Here is a 25555-nt window from a genome sequence, read left to right on the forward strand (position 1 = left end):
GTGCAGAATCAATACTTTTGTATGCCCTAACTTATGTACTTGAATCAATTCAGGCCATTTCTGTTGCTTCCACACCCAAAAGCATGCAGGGACCTGAAAACATGGTCAGAGACCATTAAAGGTTAAGACACATCTGTAAGCTCCAAGTATGATAATGTGTTAATGTTAAAACTTTTCCACGGCATTGTATGAAAACAGTGTGATTTATTTAATCTGCTACTGAAGAACAATAACTGAGCGGGCCAGAGGACATCCGGAGACGAAACGTAAAGTAAACATGAATCATAGTGAGATGCTGCCCTGACACAGGGCTATCGTGCTCCCCTGGACAAACACGTTTGAAGGCCCACCCACAGATGGAACCAAGATAAACACAGCTGCCAGCCTCCAGCCACTCTCCATACATCACCACACCCATCTGCTGAAGCATGTGTGTAAGGCTAACTGTGTGTGAAAGTGTTGTGGTGGTAAGGAGGTGATGGGTAATGGTGTGTGTAGCGCAGGGTGGAGGGCAGCTGTAAAATATCCTTCTCTGCCTCAGAACTTCTAAACTTTTTGGCTCATGACCCCTAAACACACAGGCAGGGAGTTCAGCTGGTGATTGCTCTTCTTGACAGCAAATATTTAACAGACCACGGGCAAAAAGCTTCTGACTTTATTATTTTTTTAACCCAAATTTGTGATCTTTGAATTTGTCGATATTTTCCCCGTGTCTGTCATACACCCAGAACATGTTTTCATTCTTTACCACAAAAATGGATGCATTCTAGCTCTTATAATGCCTCAACAGAAAATTCAACCCTAAACACATTGTCATTCAATTGGCTTTTTCCATTTTAGCAAGTGTCTATGTTTCCAAGTGAACCCTTGCCATTTAAAGTAGAAGTATAAAGTAGAAGTATAAAGAGAAAAAGGCTGATAGTGACTATATTGCACATCACTTAATCTGATGCTACTGCTAACCAAAGTGATAAAGAAGAGAGACATCCATTGTGCAAATGGCATGTCTGACTGAAATCACAAGGAGCAAATAATCAAGTGCTTTTATTAATTTAATAGTGGAACTTTTTAGTTTTTACTTCAAAAATTGCTTGCCGTTTTGGGAAATGCACTTATTTACTTTCTTGAGAAAGAGTTAGATGAGAAGACAACAATTTGTGGTTTTACGGGGAGGTTATGTGAGGGGTTATCTTTTGGCCGGGTGCAGTGACTTCCTGGTGTCTGCCTGGCAACCTCACAATAACAAGACTCTAGCTGCACCAGCTGTTCCTTCAGTTCAGACTTTGACTAAATGACCGAATAACATCAGCTAGGTTAGCAAAATCAGATATTTCCCACTTATTCTACACTGTATGAATACTACTTATTCTGAAACACATATTTCCCCATGTAGGCTATGCATATATAAATAAAACACTAAAGGCACTGAATTATTTTTGAAAGTTACAGCTGCATAGTTGATTGCTTTTGACTGGACAGTGCTACAGATGTTTCTTAGTCTTTACAGGATAAGACAGTCCTTAAGACAAAATGGCGCTACACAATTTAGTAAATCACTAGAATAAAACTAGCTAGTAGTTACTAAAAATTTAGGAAGCACATAACACACAATCTTAGTGATGATTTAGGAATAGCTGGTGCAACCCAATCCTGGAAGTCAATGTGTCCGCCAAGAATCCCTCACATAACCCCATGTAAAACCCCAAGTTGTCGTTTTTACACAAAGACAAGATATAACAGTTTAATTAGTGAGTTTTAGTGGTGCTGGTAGACAATTAATTAATTAGTGATTAATTGTTTTATAGGCATAAATGCCAAACTAACAAAAAGTGGTATCAATCTTCTAACACAAAAGCGAAGAAGCGTATTTCCCAAAATGTCAAACTATTCCTTTAAAGGGACGCCCATGGCACCCCAGGCAAAGCCATCAGAGCAATAACACAAAGAAAAATGTATTTACTTCCAAACATATCCATTCAGTTTAAACTGAGACACAACGCTGGAGCCAAGCAGTACATACTCATGCTCCAGTGTTATTACTGGCTTTTGCCCCCGCTGTATATTTGTTAGAAGTAATGACTTCTGCAGTTTTTGCATTGCAAATGTGTGCACAGCACAACAATTTATATGTCCTCCATTTCTCCTTCCCTCATGCCAACACATTATGTGTGTTTATGCTGCATGTAACGCCAATCCCTATCTCACTCAGCATGGATCCAGAAGAAAGGTAAATGTCAAATTTAAAAGCATTCACATATCTCCACTGCACACTGGGGAAAAGGCAGTGAGCAGATAACATCTTTAATGACTGACCAATACCAGACAAGGAGTTTTTCTTTGCTCACACACGTACATTATTTCTTATCTTGGTGGCAAAGGCACTTAATGTACATAAGAAGTGGTTTAATTAGTTTCTGCTATGGTGGCTCACCTTTCAAGTGGAGCTTTCATGGGAGCTTATAAGACAATTGTCTGGGGATATTAACACTTTTGTGTTCTTCTGAAAGTGAAGAAAAGAAGAAAATAAGGCTATGATTTGTCTTTGCAGAAACTCACTCCCTTTTTAAAATCTTTCATCTGATACAGGGGCTGTTTTCTACATTGCTGCTTATCAAAGCTGTAGTCTAAATATGTTTAAGCTTACCGATACAATCTGAAACGGAAGATTTTGTAACTGCACCTAAGAGCTTATGGAGCCTTGAAAATGTCAACTGTCAATATTAATTCACATGCAAGTTGATAAAAAAATATATGAAACTCAAACACAACACATTTGATAAGCCTTAATAGTCCAGAGCTGACCGTGAAAAGCATATATAAGGCAAGCTATTAATTGACAACTAGCAGTTGTATAAAGGCAGCAGAAATTACCATCCTGTCAAAACAAGACAGACCTCTACTGGTGATTATCATGAAAAGGAAGGGGAAAGCTGCTCTTAACACACTGCAGCTCTTACTAAATGCAGAATGCCTGGCCTTTATTCCATTTCACAGATTTTCAAGGCAGTTATCACGACACCTGAAAACTTCAGCAAAAGGTGAGATAAAAAGGGCGAGGTGCTTTGCGATAACAGCCAGCTAGCAGAGACTTGGACAGCCAGATTACTTTACTGAGCTGGGTGGAGACCTTACAATAAAAGAACAGGAAGTCTGATCCAAATCAACTGTAAGACAAAGCAGACAGTGCTAACTGACAGGTCTGGTATTTCCCTCCCTTGTGTGTACTCACTTGGCAGGATTGTTGCATAGCACCTAGTTATTATCACAGGATGGTTTCAGAGCCATAAGGATCTAATGCTAACACTTGGCTTCATAAACATAAAGTGAATAATCAGTTTGTGAAAATAACCATTGCTTGATGAACATGAACAGGATCAAAGTTAATAGAAGTTGGACTCAGATTTAATCAGGTAACATGCAATCAGCAATTGCTGTCAGTTTCATATCAAGCAATCTATATATTTACTTAAACATTAAGGCCCCCTGGAAAATTGGTTTAAAAGTACTTCCCTATAATATTAAATATTCACGACTAAATAAGCAACAACCAATGTTAAAGTTAGTATTGCACTTTCATAAGAGGCCGATGAAAAAACGAATGGTCAAAATCTAAGCAGCAGAGGCCGAGATATCCTGTCCAGTGTTTTTGGAGCTCCTTTGAGCTCTGGACTCTTTCAAACCCCACACTGCCAGTTTAAAAAGCTGAAGTCTCAAACACAATCCATGATAACCCTGATGACATCATCACGGTTATTTTTTCAAACTTGGAAAGCTGGAAAGCTCGTCCTGAGCCACAGAAGACATTATACAACTGTTTTCACTGGTTGAGTAGTACTCCTTGTGACAAGTTAAGTCAGTTAAGTGTAAAATCGGTGGAGTGCTCCTTTAAGACAAAAACATTGTGAGGTGTTATATATTAAGGGATCAACACTCAAGAACTGAATTGATCTGCTTCATCAGGACTATGTGGGGTTGTTGTGGTCACATTTGACTGACAGTGGCCTAGCAACTACCCCACAACTGTCATCACACTTTGATTCAAATGTTGCTAAAATCTGATTGGTGCATGGAAGTAGGTGACATCAGCTTTTTCTGCATGAACCCCGCCCTCTTCAAACCACTGAGAGGAGCACAAACACAAACAGAAATCTCTGATGTGAAATAATCATGACAGTAATTGTGTGTCCACTTAAGACTCCATCCAAGTGTGTAGTTTAGTGCTGCTATGAGCTGCAACATTACAAAGCAACATTTGAATCATCTTAGTCACCCTTAAACAGTGGTACTGCATGAACGTGTTTCTCGTTCATGAAAGAGACTCCAATGTAGGAAATATAAACACCGTCCACACACAGTAATACTGACTAACACATATTTCCTGTTCCCAGTCTACATCCCTGGGTTTGAGATCAGCAGGGACCTTTGTTGCCTGTCATCTCCCTCTTCCTTCCATCCTTCCTGTCTCTTTGCTCTCTGTCTCTCTACTGACTCAGACATGCCATACAAAATCTTGATATTGTGACTAATTTAATCCTGAATATAAGCACTTTTAACCAGTTTCACTTCTCTTTAAGCAATCCACCTTTCCTGAAGTACAAAACTGAGATAGTATGGAGATGGGGATTTCAAACGATGGTTTTTCCAATGAAACAAACTGTAAAACCACACAGACAGCTAAGCTACCCCCACAATAAATAAAACACACCTACACAGTACACATGCCAGTACAAACCCATCCCATCACATGACTGTTTAACAAAACTTTACATTAATATTATGTTCTTGCTAGTTATGTTTGATTTGTCAGCTTGCATAATATTTGGTTGTAATTGTTTATAGATGGTATAACACGTACTTAAGTCTAAACTTATGTGGCCTGAGCTTATAGATGACTTACGGTCAGACTTCTTTCATTCTCTGCTCCTGCTTCCTGCTCTTTCCTTTTCAGTGACTTTATGTTGCGTGTAGTCACGGTCACGAAAGACAAAAGGCACGCATGCAAGTTTCTCCGCCTTCTGAGCTTTAGGAACTTCACTTTGTACTCAAATGGGTCTCATATTCCAGATGTTAAACACATGAGCTCCACAACATCAACTTGTCACATTGCCAGCAGAGATTTCCTGAATGTAATCCAAAACATCAACAGTGAACCTTTTCTATGGATGTCATGTCACAGAATGATATAGACCTATGCTATAAGTGGGCATTATAGAGAATAATTGTCTGAGACAACATTAGTGGTAAAGCTATTGGCAGCAAGCTGGCGCCAGGTCAAAAGCAATTTGGTAAATCACATTGACAGAACTTATTTTGAACATCTGTACATAACTCTGATTCATACGTAACTGATTTGTACAGGACTCAGTCAGGAACCATCAACTGATTCTATACTGAGACAGTCAGAAAATATTCAAATTAAAAATTAAACAATGTAAAATATGAATAGCACTTAAAGATGCATTAAAAGAGTACTAGCAGTGTTCTCCTATAACACTGTCGGACTCATGATGGACAGTTTTTAAATCAAACTTTTGATCAAAATCGAGGCAGCAGAACCCGAGATGTTATTCCACGCATTCTTCTTCCTTATAAAAAACCTGCGCCTAAATTGCATACTTTCTGTCTTGGTTTTCCCAGGCTACATGCAAATCAGGATCGGCCCTCCAGTCCAGGAAGAGGTGTTAATGCACCTGAAGCTGTTTGGTAACTGCCAAATACAGCAGAAGAAGAATAACTTCGGAATAGTGCAAAATTACGTATGCATCTTGCAGAGACGGATGCATTTAAACCATTTCAACATCTGGCCACCTCTGGAGGTGGTTTGAGCAATCGGATTTCAATCCATCTTGAATGCTTCTTAGATGCATTTACACTTAGCCTTTTGACTGGACGGCAACAAAGCGGGGCCAGACCTATAAACGTGAAAGTCTGTCCCTGACTTACTGAGTGAGTGATGAAGTTACACCGTTGGTCGGTCAAGTGTTGCACTTTCCCCATTGGCCGTTGCTCTTTAAAAATGAAAAGGCACGAACAGTCCTTAGTTCCGCCTTCAGGAGGCTTTTACAGCGAGGCGCAGACAGCCCTCAATTCTGTATGACAATTTGTCCACAATTTAGCACACTGACCATGCACGGTCCAGCCATTTACTAGGTATCAACCTAGTTCTGTTCGATATTGGATAGCTATCCAATCCACCCAAGACAGCTGTTAAGTGTCTAAGTCTTAGATCTAATCTAATTTAAAAATGAGTGACAAAATACTGCTACATTTCCTGTACTTCTGCGTCACAGTAAAAGCATTCTTGAGGTTTAATGAGGGAAAGCTTTTAATGTGAAGCACCAGCAGGAAGTGCTCAGTTTGCATTACCAGTACCATATCACGGCTTTGATAAGACCAGAAAACAGTGAGCCTGAAATCTGTTAGAAGAGGAACAAACCAAACACAGACACTCTTGTGTTACACAGAGCTAAACATAACAACACTTGCAAAAATCATCACAGTTAGCCCCTGCTCCAAAACAGGACCTTAAAGGAATAGTTGGAAATTTGGGGAAATACACTTATTTGCTTTCTTGTCGAGAGTTGGATGAGAAGATTGACAGCCCTCTCATGTCTGTACGGTAAAGTTAAGCAAAACACAAGCAGTCAGTTAGCTTAGCAGCTTCCATAAAGACCGGAAACAGAGAAACAGCTATCCTGGTTGTCGTGTTTACTGCGGTTTTTGTACGGATTAAAACAAATGACATATAACGTGTTAATTAGTGAGCTTTGAAGGTGCTGGTAGATGGATTTTGTTACCTTTAGACAGAGCATGGCTCGCTATTTGTCCCTGTTTCCAGTCTTTATGCTAAACCAGCAGTTGGCGGTAGCTTCGTATTTACCTCAGAGAGTGCTATGAATCTTCATACGCATCAGTATGGTCATCCCCTGCTATGAGGCTGCAGTGGAAATGTATGATCACAACTTGGTACACCATGGTGCGGCTAAAGCACTCATTACTAGGCAAGTGGAAAAAAAGGTAATATATATCATAGTAAAGAAGTCCATCCTTACTGCTCCAACTAATAGAATTTCCTCAACTAACTTGTTTTACCATAGTCTAATTTAGTTGTAAATTACTGTACATATGTATGTTTGTGGATGTAGTGTAACACTTTAATCACATGTGGTTTACTACTCAGAGCACTGGAAGCCATATACTGGACCAAGGACGATCATTTAAAAAAACTAGGATACTGAAACAGTTTTTGCTGTGGAATTATGTTATATGAATCTGTACCAGCTTCAGCATCAACGTGCTCAACATGGCAGTGATGATTAATCAGTTACAGTAAATCAACAGACTTCTAAAGTAGTGCAGGTGGTGGTGGGGTGACAGACTTCTCTTATGCTTTCTAGTGTATTTAGAGGTTAGAGAAGATAAATTGTAGCAGGCTGTCCATCTGTTCTCTGTTACACTGAAAAGCTTGAATGGAAGGCTGACGACAATAAAGACTGCAGGAGGACAGGAATTGCTGCTGGCCGTGTTCGCTTACACTCCAACATGGAAAACATTAACAATGTTATTCATGAATTTGTGTTCTCCATAGTTTACTGGACACTACCAGATTCCTTAAATGCGGATTATAGGATAAACATTCCTATTCGTAGTAGACAAAAGGTTATGATTGAGAGGACATTTTCTGTCTTACTTGGAAATGAAAACCAATAAAAATGTTGCAGAACAAACAGGAAGTGACTGAGACTGTGCAGACTGTAAGGATAATAAATCAGAGACTGGCCTGCTGCAGGATATGGATAATACTATAACATTTTTGAACAGCAAGTTGGCATACTGCCACTTTGACATCAGGTAGTTCACATATACTAGCTATTTTTTTGGCACACAGTTGTGAGATCCCCTTCTCTGAGGTGGAAATGAGAGGATTTCACAACTCTCAATTCCTGACCTTTTGCTGGGTAAGCAGTCTTTCAGTTCAGGAAATAGACACTAGATTTGTTGATGTAAAATGTTACAAGCATGCTGACGCAGTGTTTGAGCCAGGATTAGCTTGGAGGGATTCAAATGGGCCCAGATTGGGCAGTTTTGGGAGGGCTGTTTTCAGTGTTGGCAACATGACTTTTTTTCCCCTGTTCAAATTATTATCTGGTCATAGCTCTGTGATGAAAGACTTGTTGATGTTTACATCTTATAAGTGAAGACTCTTTAACATTTAATGTAACATTAACCTATGACTTTGTAGGAGAAACTTTGCTACTTTTATGACTTTTATGATGGTTTTAAGCTCTGATTGGGCTACTTTCTGTCAGTCAAATCTGACAACACTGATTAGTACTTTTCTAGGTCACTACTGCTTCCAAGGGGGACAATAAGCAGTTCTGTGAAAACTGTACAGACATATTGTTTAAGACATAACTAATTTTGTTTTGATTACACAAAAGAAATGAGACTCTTCAAGAAATTATAAAACCATATGAATGAATAATAGGGTGAAAAAGTACTTACACAGGACTAAACTTTAATGTTTTTATCAGTATTTTACTTGAAGTCAACTTAAAAATTAATCTGTATATAGATTATCATAATTTACTGTTCGCCGGCCGCTGGCATAAACACTCTATGCAGTTGTTTAGTGCCACAACTGCTAAGCGGGTCACACAATCAGTGTGACTTTCTGTGTTGCTCGCTCCTCACACTTTGTATGATGTTAAGTTGACTGACTCACTTTAAGGCAGGGGTGCAAGCTCTCATGCACTGACTGTGAGACTCACGCAATTGATACTTTTCACATGCTCTGACACCACACGTCCATTTTCTCATGCAGTGAAAAACAAATTCATAACTGATAATGTCACTGCGTGACAAGAGGACAGCGCTCGGACAGATAAGACAGAGCAGCACAGTGCAACAGCAGCACCATCAGGGGGAAAGCGAGAAATTTACACAAATCTATTATATTATAGTGTATTTCCATACATCAGAGTAATCTCAGTCAGCGGCTCTCCTGGCAGCAGCAGCACAGCGTCTCTCCCTCTCCTCTTGCACAGTGCACACACAGGCAGGACAGTGAGTTACTATGGTTAGGGGGACGCTCTGTGTCTCTGTTGCTCGAAAACCTTCTCATGATTCCCAATAAGAGGTTTTTAGGTTAGTATCCCAGTATCCCAGTGATCCCAGTGATTCACTGGGATACTTAAAATTACTTTTTCATTATTCTAATCATTACATTCAAAAGTGGCATTATATTCATACCACTTTCAGACAGCAGTGATGACTGCGAAGTAGTTTTCCACTTATGGTAATATTGACAAACTGCTGCTTAAGTCACCACTGACAGTTACAGCTGAAAATATCAGATATCAACTAAATGAATGCTGTTGTCAGCCCTCAGTCTCCTCCTTTAGCTGTTGAGCTAACGTAAAGTTAGCTAACTTTATAGTTTCACAGACTGACAGAACCAGCTGACTGCTCAGGTCTCAATGTCCAAAGATGCTGATTAAGGTGATTAAGATATTAATATTATGTACTTAAAGTATAACTAAGGGATTCTGACTATTGTTTGTTGACTATCTGCTAGCGTTAGCTGTTGGTCAGTGCTATCTAGCTTCAAACGCTCGATGGTTTATTGACTGACAGACTTTGTGAACAGCAAATGCACTCATTCCTTACTTGCTTTTTAAATATCCAAATGATACAGAGTGGCATTTTAATCCCTAAAAAAACATCTTTGGCAAGGCGTAAAGACTGACACCGCCTTGAGATGAACGTTTACCAAATAACAGTCAACAGTTTTATTTGGTAGTTTGGCCGCAAACTCACAAAATTAATTTTGATACAGCTTATAAAATTTAACAGTGAGAAGCCTGCTAACAGCTTTGATTCTGCCCTTTGGTGACAGCTGGGTGCAGGGAGGTTGTAGTGACAGTGTTTTAATGGAGTCATTGTCGCAATGGTGCACTCTGGCTCAAACCCTGCAGATGTTTCATACAATTATCTAAAGAAAAACTGAGTTCTGGAAGTTGGTTTTAATGGGACTCAATGATTTTTAGAAATAAAAGCGTGGAAGGCAGTTTTTCGGATGCAGTGATTGTGAGACATTTGTCATACAGACAAAATCTGGGAGCAAAGAAATGACCAATGAGTCATCAAGCCAACAGTAGAAAACAAAATGCCTAATTTCCTTTTACATAACATTATACAGCCAGTACTACTATTGTTTCCCTACAGTCAGTTTGTTCATTCACGATGTGGAAAGGCTCTATCCTTTTAGATACGGTATCTCTCTTCACTACACTATATTAATTAGAGTTAAAGGTAACACGCCTTCACAAATGCACACTAACTACTGGGAAGCACTGAACTTTCCCACCAAAGTCCCATGTCATCATGACTCAGACTTCTTCAATTACAGCTTCTTCTTTTTCACTTTCCATATAGCTTCACCTCCACCCTACGGCACCCAAAACATAACTAATGAAGACATAAACTATTCCAGACTTATGCAACACCTTATAGTTTCTACAGTCTGTGACAACACAGTGCAATTGAGGCAAACTCTGCTCCTCCTGCCTGGCTGCACTTTCCCTAAACACACAACTATAATCCAAGCTGCTGCTGACAGACTGAATTGTTCGTATGTTGCTGCTGACAATCAGGCGTTCGATCAGACTGTTAATGTGTGAACTACATGCCACACATTCTGTCTGCTTCTGCCACGCCTTCTTGTATATACACTCCTCATAGCTTTTGTTATTGGAGAACAAATAGTCAATACATGTTTGTTACTTCAAGTGAGTGATTGTGTGTGTTACGGGCAGAGTTCACATTAATGTGCTGATAGCGTAATAAATATTACATACTAGTAAGTTTGAACCATTTTTGCTTCAGCTTTGCTTTGGCGAAAACGTCAATGAAACCAGTAGTCACTCTATATCAAATATCAATGGCATAATAGAAAAGTAGATAGTTTCTCCACTTTGAATAAATTATTGGTGCCACTGCTGAACATGCACTGGTATTTCTTACTTTTTAAATTTTTTATTTTTTTTGGACTTGGGAAAACTATCTCACCAAAATGTCCATTAAAAGCTGTTCTGGAGCTTTCGAGTGTATCGCACAGTCTTCCTAAGCAGATGAAGTTTGCTCGTTGTCATGGAATTGTAGATGTTAAAGTTCCATTTTAAAGTACATTAATCCTTAAGATTTTCAAGAAATCAAACCCAGTTTCTGATGCTATTTATGGTCGACATTTTTTCAGCAATAACCATCAATGTATTTACATTCAATAATTACATATATATATATATATATATATATATATATATATATATATATATATATAGTAGTTTTGATTGTCGGTGGCGGAGACTGCCATTCCTGCACTGGATTCAAATTGCCTGAATTGCATATAATCCAGCACAATTTTATCTCATTTATTATCAGCATCATTGCTTACTGTTCACTCTCCTACTGCTAATGTAAGTGGAGCATCCTACTGCTGCTGTTTCACATTAAAAAAATTCAACACCGGAAGAGTTTTATTGTGAAGCAGCCACAGGAAATGCAATGTATTTGTCACCATGATTAGCTCTAACCTCAATCATTCATCAAAAACGAATCTACAAAACAAGATAACTATCATTTCTGCAATTTTCGTCAGCGGATGATTTTTAATTTTTGCAAGCAAGTAACGGAACAAAAAGAAGCAGCCACAGTGAGCTGGTGATAAGAGTGCAGGAGACAGGCTGCACACATCCATGTTGGCTTAAAAGTTGCCAACTGCTGTTTCCAGGGTTAAAAATGAACTTTGAACAACACGGACAAAAATGTCCTTAAAATGCTCAGAATAATGAGATTTGAGATCTACAATTCCATGACAACTGGACAAACTTCATCTGCTGAGGAAGATACGATCAAAAGCCCAAACAAAACACAGTTGCTAACGGGTTTTGTGGTGAGATTGTTTTACCAACTACTGTTTGCAAAGTCTTTTAATCGCAATATTTCGGACTTTCATGGCAGTCAGACAGGACACACAGCTCACGCAACATGCAAAACATTTCCCACATTACTACCCAGCCAAAGCATCCAGCTACATGCGCCAAAATTTGCATGCATCCACGACACAGTTTACTGTTGTGGCTCTAATGAGCGACACATTAACCCACCCTGTGCTCTGCCAGTGCACACAATACTGTAACCTTTTACCTGATACTATTTCAAAAATAATACACAGATTTACTGTCAGCACTTGATGATGGGGCTTCACGATATTTTATCACAACTGCAGGCTGGATTTTCAACGTAATAGCCAAAAGCTAGGATATCAAGATGACAAGAAATATTCATAAAAGCAATAGAGGTGAAGAGATGAAGCAAAAAGCACCACAGGAAAGGTTTTACTGTGAAGCAGCTACATGCATCACAGAAAATATACATCCAGTACAAGAGTTAGGTGAAGGTGCTTACTGTTGGTACATCAGAACAGATATATTGTGTATTTATTTTGCAGAATATTGTTGCTTATGGTGTAACTGTTAACATCTGGTGTAGAGCTGAAATGATGAGTTGATTAATCGATTAGTCGATCGACAGCAAATTATTCAGCAACAAACTGACAGTAAACATGATATTTTTAGGTTTTGGAAACCAAACAATTAATCGATTAATCAAGAAAATAATCGTCAGATTTATCAATAATGATAACAATAACAAGTTGCTTCCCTAATCTTGTATTAGACAAGGTTAAAAATAGGGTTTCACAACTAATCAAAATATTATCGAAATCACAATATGGCCAAGTGCAATATCCAAATCGCAGAAGCTGCAATTTTTTGAAAACGGTAAAATGTGTGACAAAACAGCATTATAGTGAGGCACTGTAGTGCTGCAGAGATGTCCTGGCCTACAAATCATGTTCTGATCCATGTAAGAAAACATGTTTGTTTGGTACAGACCCCAACAAATGTCACATCATCACAATTTTAATCAGTGAAAATGCCAATTGTGATGCAAAAATGATCATTACCACTAATCGTGAATCATATTGCAGTATGATTTTTTTTACCGTATCGTGCAGCCCTAATTAAAAATTTGAGTATATTTTGATTTTGTTCCACTGTTACACAGGACTTCATGTTTTCATTTGACTGTATTATACTTATACTGCATCAACAATTACAAACTGATACCACCATCATAATATTTCAGACTGCATGTTTTCTCTTTATCACCCAGCCCTAGTGTGAAACATTGATTTACCACAGCACCAGCACCATAAACACACTTCCCCATAGTCACATTAACACAAATGTCAAATTCAGGACTTTTCAATGACTTTCAAAGTCTTGTCTCACAACATTTGTGATCTCAAGTTTGGCATGCTTTAGGATAAAATCAAAGAGATCTGAATCAGACATCAAAGAAGTCTTGTTTTGTATCTTGATCTTGTGAAGGTGAAGTATAAAAGTGAAAAGCTTCAATTTAAAGCAGCCGTTATATCAGCATGTTAGCAGAGTAGCAGGAATTTCAAACACTTTTTTGTTAAAATTATCGCTTGAAAGCGATACAAATACGAGTGCTGATTTTACTAACGTAAACGTATTTGAGCTATCAGCTAGAGATAAAGGTAGAGGTTACATATAACACATTTTACAAACAATGAGATTGCAAATAAAGTCCTTGGCCAGGCCTTAGGCTGTATCCAGACCAAAGCAGGCGTTGCGGTGAAAACGTTAGTCCTCCCATTCATTTGATAGTGCTGCGGCGGTGGGGACCGCAGGGGATGCTGAAAAAACACAGCAGCCCTGCAGCAAAAGTTGAAACAGAATCAACTTTTGGAGAAACGCAACCCAACGTCACTGCGTCGCTGCTGTGTGACGTAAGCCGGCGATCAGACCGGAAGACACCCACGGGAAGGAGAACCTTGTTTGCCATGTTGCATTCCGCTGTTTACCGAGCAACTGTGACGATGGAAGAGAGACTGATCGCCGCTGTGATGACCTTTCCAGAGCTGTACAACCCTGCCATGAGGGAGTACAAAGACGTTAAGCGCCGTGCAGTTGCTTGGCGTTGCATCCAGGGCAAGAATTTCACCAGCAGCCACGACGGCCATGGCCATCACCGCCCTGCCTCTCTGCCCTCTCTGTCAAGTCCACCCCGGCAACGGTGATGTTAGTGTGTGAACTTGAATGTAACAGTAACGTAATCAACACGTGTTTTGGAAAAGCTTGTAAGTGCACCTGTTGGTGCTGATGTAATTCAGTACCACGTTGGTTTCGATCGTTTCGATAGGCTACGTCATTAACAGCAAGCCCCCTCCGCACGCGGCTCACCTGCTGTTGTGAAAACGGAATTGCGGGTGGTTTTTGGGCGACTTTATAAAACATACTGCTGACGAAGCAAGTCAACAGAGCAGACACAGGGAGAGAGAAAGAGAAAGAGGCTGGGCGGGGGAAGCCAGTGTGTGTGGAGAGTTAAGTAGAATTAAAATGGTGAAATAAGAAATAACCTATGACCTATAATAGAAAAGGTTTCAGTCGTAGTCATCTGGACACTGTTTTCAGAATCAAGATGTTTCGGCTCCCATCCGGAAGTCATTCTCAATTGTGAAAAAATGGGACGGGAACTAGAAATTTAAGCTACTCTGTGTTACATAAGCCCTGCCCTCAGGAAGGAATATACCTGAGTATCTGTAGATTAGCTAGTTTCACCTGAAACTGACCTAATTGTTTCCATGATGGCCCAGTAATCAGTAATCAGGCCTATTGTTTTCTGGCTGCACCTCCCTCATCACTGTTAAGTACCTGATTAGCACATTTTTCACAATTGAGAATGACTTCCGGATGGGAGCCGAAACGTCTTGATTCTGTAAACAGTGTCCAGATGACTACGACTGAAACCTTTTCTACGATAGAACACTCCTGGACGAATGAGGGACTACACCGTCTTACTATGACCTATAACCTATAAGATTTTCCATAGACAAATATACCCCCCATCCCCACCACAGTTACACTCATTCTGTGGGAAACACTGTTATTGATGTTATTAATTAATGTTATTGACTATTTCTCCATAGGGAACAATCCCACACATAAATCTGATATATGACAAAATATGTAAACTACATACAGTGAATCTGTCTGCCTCACACATATATGTTTATAGATGTGATGTAAATATAAGTCACTGTCATCTAGTTGTGAAGTGAATCAAAATCGTGTTTTTTAACTTAAGGGCCTTGATGCCCTGGCATGTAGCCTTTGTGCCGCAACGCATGATTTGGTGTGAATACAGCCTCAGTGTTTAACCTGACTCGCACTCAACATGCACTCTTGAGTGCTGGGGGATTACAACTGCCTCCAGTTTGTTTGAAGTGGACGTAAACAGCAGCAACTAGTTTAGGTCACCTCAGATGCCCTCGTAAACAAGCCAGCCCTGTAATATCCAGCCAGAGGAAAATCAGGTGCACAGTCTTAACCCTTTTTGAAACAACAAGGTGCCTCAAAGCTCATGGGTTTGATGCACAGAGGGGTTTCTTCGTGGCAGTGTGGGCCAAAGGCTTCCCAAGCTTCCTCATGTCACACAGACCCCACATCAAATAGATACAGCATGACACAGACAGACACTTAACCTCAAACATGGGGACGACTGAAAGGCACAGAAGCAAAACACTGTAGTGGTGGTACCTCAGCCAGGTGCTCCAACAAGCACAACTGTTGGTGTCATCACGCTCATATTCTCAGGATCTGTTATAACATATTTAAAGCTGCACTAACCAATATTTTCATATTAACAACAGATTAAAATGACTATGTTTAATGTGAAACAGGTCTCTCATTATAGTGATGAACCCACAAAGAATTATCACCCAATTTTGCAGTTCACCCCAACTCTACAGAACGTTTCACTACCTTTAAGATCAGTGTTTTGGTTTAAAGGTCCGGAGTGTAGGATTTAGTGGCATCTAGCGTTGAAATTGCAGTTTGCAACCATTTGAGTACCGCTCGCCTCATTCTCCCCATCCAAGCGTGTAGGAGAAACTACAGTGGCCGCGAAACTCGCAAAATGTGAAAGGCCTTATCTAGAGCCAATGTTTGGTTTGTCCATTCTGGGCTACTGTAGAAACATGGCGGTACAACATGGCGACCTCCAGGGAAGGGGACCCGCTCCCTATGTAGATAAAAAAACGGCTTATTCTAAGGTAATGAAAACACAACAATTCTTATTTTCAGGCGATTACACACTTGAAAACCTTATTATATTCCATTTCTGCCAATAGATCCTCCAAAATGTTACACACTGGACCTTTAAGGGCCCTTACTGCTTTGGTTCAGTCTCACTGCTCTCATCACCCTCATTTCCAACTGCAGCCGGCTGCTGTTTTCAGCAAAAAAGCTTTGATAAACCCATTTTATACTACGTGGCCAGCACCAAACAGGTAAGAGACAAAAATAGCAACTAGCTGGTGAACATAGTGGAGCATTTAGCTGCTAGAAAGCCAGATATTTTTCTCAGGGGTTCGTGGCAACAAACTGAGCTATGAGGAGAGTGAATATTGGACAGAAACACGCCTCCAAATAAACGCTGCTCCATGTCTGCTTGATGTTTAAATGGGCAATTGTTGGCCAAAGCTCTTAACATAACAACTTTATTTACTTTGTGTCAGTGTTGTTTAAGACGCTCTACATTTGCTATTCAATACTTAATGATATGGTTGCACAACATTGTATCACTATTGCAAAAATGACTAAGATTCATATAAGCTTTCCAACCTCCAAGGAACTGCCAAAAGCAATGGGGCATGAAGCAAGAAAGCACCACAAGAGATCTTCTACTGTGAAGCAGCTGCAGACATATGATATACACACAAGTTGAGACTTAGTGACTGAGGGTACTTTTTTGTTAATGCATCAGGATATTAATATATATTGAACATGCTGAATATTGTTGCATATGTTACATGTTCATATCTGATGTTAAAGTTAAAAATTAAGTGTGTAAATATTTTGCTTCCATTACGCAGAAAACAATTAGTTATTTATATGTCTAGCACAAACAATTAGAGACACACTGAAACTGCACAGTAAAAAACCTTTGGTCATATTTCACATTCCAATCACAGCATTTACACATTTCATATTTTCTCGATATCACAGTTCTGTAAACAGACTTCCCCAAAGTCGCACTGACACAAACGTGAAATTCAAAGAATTATCAATGACCTCTCAAGGAAGTATTTGCCTGTCAAAAATGGCATGTTCAAGATAAACACATCAATATATGTGCACTTTAGCAGCTCCTGTTGTGTTTTATGGTTGTAAGAATACACAATTGCAGCAGTGCAGCGAAACAACTGTTTTTGTATCATTGTGTCATGGTATTTCCAAGGAAAAAAGTATGTAAGTAGGTGAAGTTTATTTAGTATAGCAACTTTTACAGAGCAAGGTCACAAAGTGCTTCACAACAGTAAAATTATTTTTAAAAATATGACCATAAAAACAGTAAAAGAAACAACAATAAAACATAGGCAAAAAGGACACTCAGCATGACCCCACTTACCTCTAAGAGTGTCATCATCCAGGTAGTCTACAAGGTGTAGTGAATGCTACTGTGGGTCTCTATTAAGTGTGGTGTAAGAAATCTTCCATAATATTCCCATTGGGATTTACTGTGTGTCTGCTGTACTACTGAGTAGTAACCTTATTCTACTATAGCCTATATGGTATTTCCCATCTCCTGTAATATTCATTATACTTGTACTATAAATAGGGTGTTTGTGGTGCCAAATAGTGTTATTAATGTTGTATAAAGTGACTTTTGCTACTGCATGTGATTTTATCATCATACAGAAATATTCCCAGTGGGACTATAGTGTGTCTTTAATAGGCTCTCCATTAGATACTTCCTACTCTATGGTTGCCTAGTGTTATCTCTACAGTGCTATCACTTTAATATTCCTAGAAGGACGTAGCTGCTGTATACTGACTGAGATAAGTTTACGGACCTTATCGTGCCGGAGGGGAATCACAAATACTACAATAACATTCATATTTGACAGTTTCTTACAAACGTGTTCCTACTCGAGGAAAGAAGAGCACAGTGTCCGACTTCTTTATACAGCGAACGAAAGCACGTAATTCAACATGACATCAATTGGGAGCTTGTTACCACAGTAAATGCTATTAAGTGGGTTATTTATAGTTAGCTATGGCCGTTACTGTACTTCTGAATGGCTGCCCGGAAAGAAAACAAACGCAGCCAATGACATAACATTGTAGAACCTTGTCAGGTAGTAGAAGTATACACTAGGCCAAAGGAGTTACAGTATCTTGAGACCTATACAGCAGTCATGACAAACCACCGGAGCTGACACCGGCGACGGGTGATGGAAACGTAGGCTACTCACCCAGAAGGGGCGATCTGTTCCGCATAGCCGCTCCATCTCCGTCGCGGCGGGAGACCGGGGAACCACCGGAGATCTCTGTATCCCCTCTACTGGTCGAGCACTTTCTTGTCGACCACCTTTCCTATTCCTTCGCGTAAAAAGACGCTCGCTAACTGTCACATGCCACAGTATGTGTTGCGGAGGCGCCTCAGTTTGTGTCTCCCCCCCCCTAGACAGCGTGAACAGACCAGCGTCAGAAAACGCTCCGTTCCTTCCCCTCTGCTGTGAGACGAAAAGGAAAAGTCATCCGCGGCAGAGAAGAATTATTTCTATGGGAGTGTGTCGCGATAGCAAGGCGGGGCGTCCGCTTACTAGGCCCCGCCCCTCTCTTTCTCCCTCTCTTACAAATACACACACAACATGACTCAACAACAAGAAGGAATGTTTTGTTGCTGAGTCATGTCGTCAAGGTTGAGAGGTGAGGACAAGTAAGCTTTTTACAGGTACATCTGGTCCTAGGTGAGGTTTTGGTGGTCCTCATTCTGGCCAAATTAATTAAGGGCCAATTCCAGGCAAGAGGAGAGGGTTAGGGTTAATTGGGTTAAATATGAATATATAAGATTTGAGGTTATTTCAAGTCCTCACAAAGATATAGTTACAAATATACAGTATGTGTGTGAAAGGTGACAGCTGGGTGGCTGTGTTTGGCAGCTCCCAATGAAAATATCTGCTACAAGGTGAATGTGTGTCAGAGAGCTGAAAAGTCCATTGTGCAACTTCTCTGGGCCACATAAGGATAAAGGAAAGTGAGTCTAGATTTCATGATACATAGGCCTAGCCCTCACACACACACACACACACACACACACACACACACACACAAAACTCACAAGTACATGCACCCACTCCTCAGCCCCCGACTGAGTTGCTATCTGTACCTTCATACCTCTATAGCTGAATACAGACATTTTGAAAGGGATGTAAAGCCCCCCTTCCCACCTCCCAGCAGTTACCTTTCATGTGTTGCTCTGCAGAGAGAAGAGATGGAATGAAACTGGACTGAAAATGAGGCAGACGTATCGTGACTTTTAGTCCATATTATGGGTCAAGCTCCAAAAACACTGGATCCTACATTTCCCATAAGGCAACTGGATAGCATCTTTCATTAGACCCCCTTGCCTCATAAATGCCCACTTATCAACCCCCACACCTCCCCTTTGCAAAGCAGGCTTATATCTCAAACCCAAGCACACACACGAGCCATTACAACTACCAGAGCCGCCACTAGTGTGAATACTTACCCAGTGTTTGAGGCCTGGTCTGTACAGCTGCGCCATCTCTCCCAGGACACCGGGAATAACAGTATAACAGTTAATAGGCAACCAGCAAGGTACCATGAGACTGCACAGTATTCAAGACTTGGCCTGCTTGTATTTGTATGAGTGAGTAACCCAAGAAGGTGCCAGGTGTATACATGTCACCTTCTGTGGAAAACAGTTTGATATTGTCTGTGTGGTCAGTTCAGTAGCACTGGTGTGCAATTTTCACAGTGTTTCAGCTGGCTCTTTTAATGAATCTTGGGGATTTCCATCCTGGGCCAAGTCAAAGATAATACAGAAGAAAGCCATCACAGTATGCATGCTGTTCCAGCTACATATGACTCAATGAATATCCCCTTAAAATCACAAATTTAATGAATAATTAGTATAATGTAAGTTGCTAGGCACTGCAACACCACAACACCTCTACAACTAATATAACATCTATCTTACCATGACCTTAGATCTAATTTTGCTAAAATTAAATAACCCTCTGAGGATACAGGGAATCACACTATTGTTTCAGATCACTCACAGCCAAACCAGAAAAAATACTTTCAGTAAAAATAGAACTGTGGCGACAGAAAGCCTAGGGCTAGCTTAACCTCATTTCACATTACCATTTATCAAAAAAATGAAATGGCTTGAAGTAAGCCCCACATCCAGGATCACTGTAAGAAATCTTATATAATTCATAAAAGAAGTTATCTCATTGCACTTATTAATAAAATAACAATAGGAATGATCGTGATAGTAATAAGACTAATAATAATTGTAGTAGCAGTTGTTGAGCAGGAACACGGGGGCAGCAGGTGGCCCATAATCACCGATCCAGACTCTGCAGCTCCGGAGGCAGAAATACCTGCTGAAAGCGACAGAAAGAGAGCAAAGAGAGACGAGAAAGCACAAAACTGCGGGAGAGAGAAGATGTCGAGTTAGTAACATGTATTAATGGGATAAACATGCATACAGATGGAAAGGTAGAGGAGCTCAGTGCATCATGGGAAGTCTCTCCTAGGCCTATAGCAGCATAACTAACTTTCTATGATGGCAGGATTTTCACCCAGCCTTTGAGTGTGTGCACTTTTGTCTTCAGATGTGGTTGAATGACACGTGGTACAAACTAGTTCCTTTTGAGCACACTGACACCTTAACAGGGGTAGTGTGAAAAGCCCTAATGAAACCTATTACTTTACAGATACACTAGTCAAATCACAATATGATGCACTCTTACCTTGCAAGTAAATCAAGTCTCTGCAGTTTGATACCTAAAACACATTTTAGAGGACACCAGAATGCATACTGAGAGCTACCGAGTCCTTCTTCTGTTTTGGTTTAGGCTATGCTTGTGTGCCCTTGGAACTGCAAGGTTATATCTGCCTGAGATAAAGAGTTCTGAGATACTGAGCTTTAAAGTTCTCAGTAATCTTTGAGTTGTGGTGGTAGTTTATGTGTTTTGACAAAACAGTAGATACAGCATAAAAGACCAAGATTTTGCACTATACTGCAAGCAAGTCAATTCAGGTCAAATCATAGAAGGAAGCCAGAGTTAAGAAATGCACAGAGCATTACTTATATGTATTGCAAAATAGCTGATGTTTTATCTACTGTTGGTGGGGAGACAGCAGTGGCGAGAGGGAACTTTGTGTTTAGGAAAGACATTCTTAGAGTTGCTCTATTCAGCAAACCTAGGCGGCACTGACTTCAAACTATATTGTACTGGAATTCCTGCTCTGTGGGCTGTAAAGGCACTCAGCAGTATGGCGTTGTTAAGTCTCCAGCCCTCCTGCTACAGGTGTTACTCCTCCTTGTCCAACAGGGGATTTGATTACCAGACGTTAAGCCCTTCTGTTCTCTCCCTATGTTCCAAGAAGAGCTGACCTTGGCAGATGCTTCTGTGTCCATGATTAGTTGGATATCCTTTCTGATACAGTGCAGGTAAATGAAGCCACCCAGCAGAGGACCTGCAGAGTGTGAACCTGACATGTGAGGGAAGCCCTGTGGTGTATTTACACTCCAGGAGCTGTCACTAGTGCTCAGGTCTCAGCAGTGTCACGTTATGCAACTAGGGTCTATACAGAGCAGCTCCTCCCCAAAACCTGTAAGCCCATTTATCTCTATACAGGAGTTTGAATAAGTTGTGTTACAAAAAAAAAGAATGACTGTTTGAAGTTATAAGTATAGTTATAAACCTTGAGGATGATTTTATAGAAAACACTGCCTTTGTAAATAGGACAAAATTAATAAAAAGCTGCATTTACTCTATATTGCTGCTACTCTATTAATACTGTGATAAATATTGATTATTGTCCTAATTTTTCATTGTTGCTCCACATATGTCATTGTTTCCGTAAACCCGTGATTACCAACTAGGGGCACTTGTACCCCAAGGGGTACTTCTGCAGTTACCAGGGGGTACGGGGAAAAATTGTGAAGCTCAGCTAATTTGAAAAAACAGAAATTATGATTTGTTAATATACTGTATATCAACATATGTGTTTACAGTAGGAGAAAAATCAACACACAAGTAAGATTACAAATTTGTGTGATGCTGATCATTATAGTTATTGTCACAGTAACTTAGCAACTATGGTAGTTTGCACAAGACATGCCTCAGTTTTCCACCAAACTGAGTCAATTGTCAGTTGATTAAGACTGCAGAAAGGCTAGTTAGAAAAAAGACAACAAAAAGCTAAAAGTAAAGATACTGTAAATGCTTGAAACAACCAGTTTCTGTCACTCCAAATGGCAGGAGTAAAAATGCAAACTACTAAAGGAATACCATAAAGCCATCCCATCTATCAAAGGGTATGATAAAGGGGTACTTAGGCCCATCTGAAAGGGCTGTGGGGGTATGTCGGACAAAAAAGGTTGGGAACCACTGCTGTAAAAAATGACAACATGTAGGCAGATCATCTCCTGCAAACTGTTCAGTGTCACACCTGGTTCGGGTGTTTCCAGGGCAGAGTACACCATCTAGTGGTCAGCTGGGAATAACTGTGAGGCACATACAGATGGCATTAGGATCGGGATTATGTTTTTTTATTGGCATTAATACTCAAATATGTTTTAGTGGTATGAGTAGCAGTAGCAGCTGTGGAAGTTACAACAATATTATTAGTATTAGCATCAGATTTAGTATTAACATTGCCACTGTTGTTCATTAGTGGCCTAATATTAGCATTTGTATTACTATAAGTATAAGTACATACATTCTGTATCAAGGTTGGCAATGGTAAGCCCGGTAGCAGCAGATGTATCATAATACAGTCAGGATTAGGATCAATAAGATTGGCATTACATACTTAGTTATAATAAGTACTTAAATCCTTTGCTCAAGTAAAGTAGCAATACCATTATGAAAAAGTACAAACTTTTACTTAAATCCACCAATTTTATACATCAAGTTCAGTTTTCTTGTCTGGAGTACAACTCCTTCTTCTTTTTCTTCTTCTGTCTCTCTGGAGGAAGCTTTGTCAAGCCAACATAACCCCTGATGATGTCATCAGGGTTTATCGTCATCATCATCTCTGTTTAGGCTTGGAGACTACAATTTTATAACTGAAAGATAGTGTTACAAACTGGGGGCATGGAGTATGAAGGACATGGGCATTTACCAGGCAGGGAAGGTTTAACAAAAGGTGGTATTGTTTGCATTATGGGAAATGTAGGATCCAGCGTTTTTGGTTCTTGACCCATATTAGGTCAAGGTCAGGATAGCACAGCAGCCATTTAAGTAGGCTAGCAGTAAAATGTAATTTCACTAAAAAAAAGCCTAGTGATATTTACACACGGTGAGGTCAGCCATATGTGATCACATCATTCCATCACCTGCATGTAATACAATAAAGTTCTTACTTTAGGCTACAGAAATCCTGTAATGTCCGTTGTGATCTGCGTGCAACCATTAGATGGAGTCGTGAACGCAGCAATGTTTGGTCCTTTGGTTCACCGGGTTCATGGCGGATCACTGCCATGGGCTGCGATGCATTTGAGCTGACCAGAGCTCTGCAAACTCTACAAATTATATCCAAGGGTCTTCCTCAACGACAGTACTCCCGAAATATCAGATAATTGGCTTTAATGAAATCCCTCTTCTTTTGTGAGGATTTTATTTTGAAAGTTTTAGTATTGGTGGGCGGGTGTGTGCGCTTGGCATCTCCAAGCATTTGCGCTGTCGACGCACATCTGGAGAGCGGGTTCGCTCTGAATTTGAAACAAACTGCCTCCTCCTGCAGCACGCGCAATACACTGTATAATAAAGACAGTGTTCAGATGTGTCCACTTTCTGACCCGCTATCAGTCAGCTCTTGTTTGACTCCTCTGATGTGTCAGCGTCCCAGAAACAGTGTGAAGTGAAGCTGCACCTCGAGCCGTCGTCGTTGGACTGATCAGCCTGGCTACAGCAGTTCCAACAGCTGGATGAAGGCTGGAAACATCTGCAGCGCCTGTTCCGTAGTGCGTAAAATGAAGCAGCAGCTGGCTGGCTTTGCGCCGCTTGTCCTGGATGAAACATCCCAGGAATGAAGCAAAGCGGTCTGTGTGCATCACCGGCTGATGGGTCGTGACAGGAACCCTTTATCTTGAATTAGAATTATCTGCAACCGTTTAATTTGAGCAGGAATACCCGAGAAGATCAGACAGGAATGAGTCAGATTCATTTTTCCTCTGAGGAGTTGCGTTCTCTCCCACCAAGACCCCCGATTTTACCTGCAGCTTCACCAAAGAGACGCTTTGTCAAGTTGGGAAGGAAGACAAGTGATGGCTCTCAGCAGTGAGTATGAACGACTGGTCACCAAACGCATCTTTTACACTTTGTACAAATGAATTCTATGAGTTACGATGACTATGTTGACTAGAAAAGTCTTTTTTTTTTTTTTTTTTTGGTCACCTTTTTTGCTTTTCATTTCTTATGTTCTCAAAAAAGCATTGAGAAATACCAGTCAGTCTACTAGTTCTCTTCCATTCTGAAGGTCAGACAGTTAAGTGCTTTAATTGGTTAAAGAGGAGAAAGTACAATGATTTGTTGGAATAAAGAAAGAAAGGTAAAAAGTAAATTTCAAACTATATGTATTTGAATAAATGCTAATGTTTTAAACAAGCCTACACAACTAAAAAATACCATGAAGTACTTAAGTTCTCATTAATCTCTACAGCTGTGTCATGTATTAAAACTACTAAGCCACTGGTGGAAGAACGTGCTGTGATGGAATATGATGAGCAGATTGTCACAGACTTCAACCAGTTTCACTAATATTATAAATCAGAAATGGTAGCGTAACTGCAGAGAACCTTTGAACCACAGTGATAAGAAGCTTACAGGCTTGGCCAGAGGTAAAACAACACTTCATTATTTCATTAATGTACCGAGGGAGCTGAGAGAGGCATGGTGAAGGAGACTGGACGGCTTTGTGCTGGGGACAGACGCGTATGTATATGCTGCATTGTAGCATGGTGACATTTGTGATGTAGGTTTATGGGAGCGAAACTTATATATTGTCTAAATGCATTTGTTCACTATTTTGTGCACATTTTCTGCTCCTCGTGCTTCTTTTTCCCTTCTACTAAATACTTTCTTTTTCTGTCACTATTATATTTTCTCTTATCACTTTACTTTATCCTTTGCTGTTGCATCAATTGTAGTTCTGTAATTCTGTTCTTCTATATTCTGTTTTTCACTCTTTTACATCGTTCAACTCCTTCATTTCTCTCCTTTTTTGAACCATCTATCTCTCCTTCCCCCGTCCCTCGTGATGGTGAGAAACTCTGTCCTACCCCTCCACAAAGGGTCAAAGTCAGAGGTGACGGTGCAGATCAGCTGGTAGGGTCAGTGTCTTGCTCACGGACA

The 25555-nt window shown here is 40.1% G+C and overlaps 2 protein-coding genes across 10 annotated transcripts in view; one reads left to right on the top strand and one right to left on the bottom strand.

The window, feature by feature from the left end:
- The window catches only part of abcc3 (ATP-binding cassette, sub-family C (CFTR/MRP), member 3), a 60234-nt gene extending 41515 nt beyond the window's left edge, over positions 1-18719 (bottom strand). For all 7 annotated transcript variants that reach the window (XR_006375941.1, XR_006375940.1, XM_044178391.1 and 4 more), the window contains exon 1: positions 18410-18719. Coding sequence is in view for 5 of the 7 variants with exons in the window: in XM_044178391.1 (XP_044034326.1) it covers positions 18410-18445 (36 nt within the window). In the remaining 2 variants the exon portion in view is untranslated. The remainder of the gene's footprint in view (positions 1-18409) is intronic.
- Positions 18720-22831: 4112 nt separating this feature from the next.
- si:ch211-176g6.2 (ras-associating and dilute domain-containing protein) overlaps positions 22832-25555 on the top strand; it is a 28375-nt gene continuing 25651 nt past the window's right edge. The window contains exons 1-2 of one of the 3 annotated variants that reach the window (XM_044179024.1): positions 22832-24481; positions 25351-25533. In XM_044179024.1, the coding sequence (XP_044034959.1) occupies positions 24354-24481; positions 25351-25533 (311 nt within the window). In that variant the 5' untranslated portion in view covers positions 22832-24353. Of the gene's footprint in view, positions 24482-24521; positions 25136-25350; positions 25534-25555 lie in introns of those variants that run through there. The other 2 variants (XM_044179025.1, XM_044179026.1) reach the window with 2 other exon arrangements.

Source organism: Siniperca chuatsi, linkage group LG20, assembly GCF_020085105.1.
Source record: "Siniperca chuatsi isolate FFG_IHB_CAS linkage group LG20, ASM2008510v1, whole genome shotgun sequence".
In the NCBI taxonomy this organism is placed as follows: domain Eukaryota; kingdom Metazoa; phylum Chordata; class Actinopteri; order Centrarchiformes; family Sinipercidae; genus Siniperca; species Siniperca chuatsi.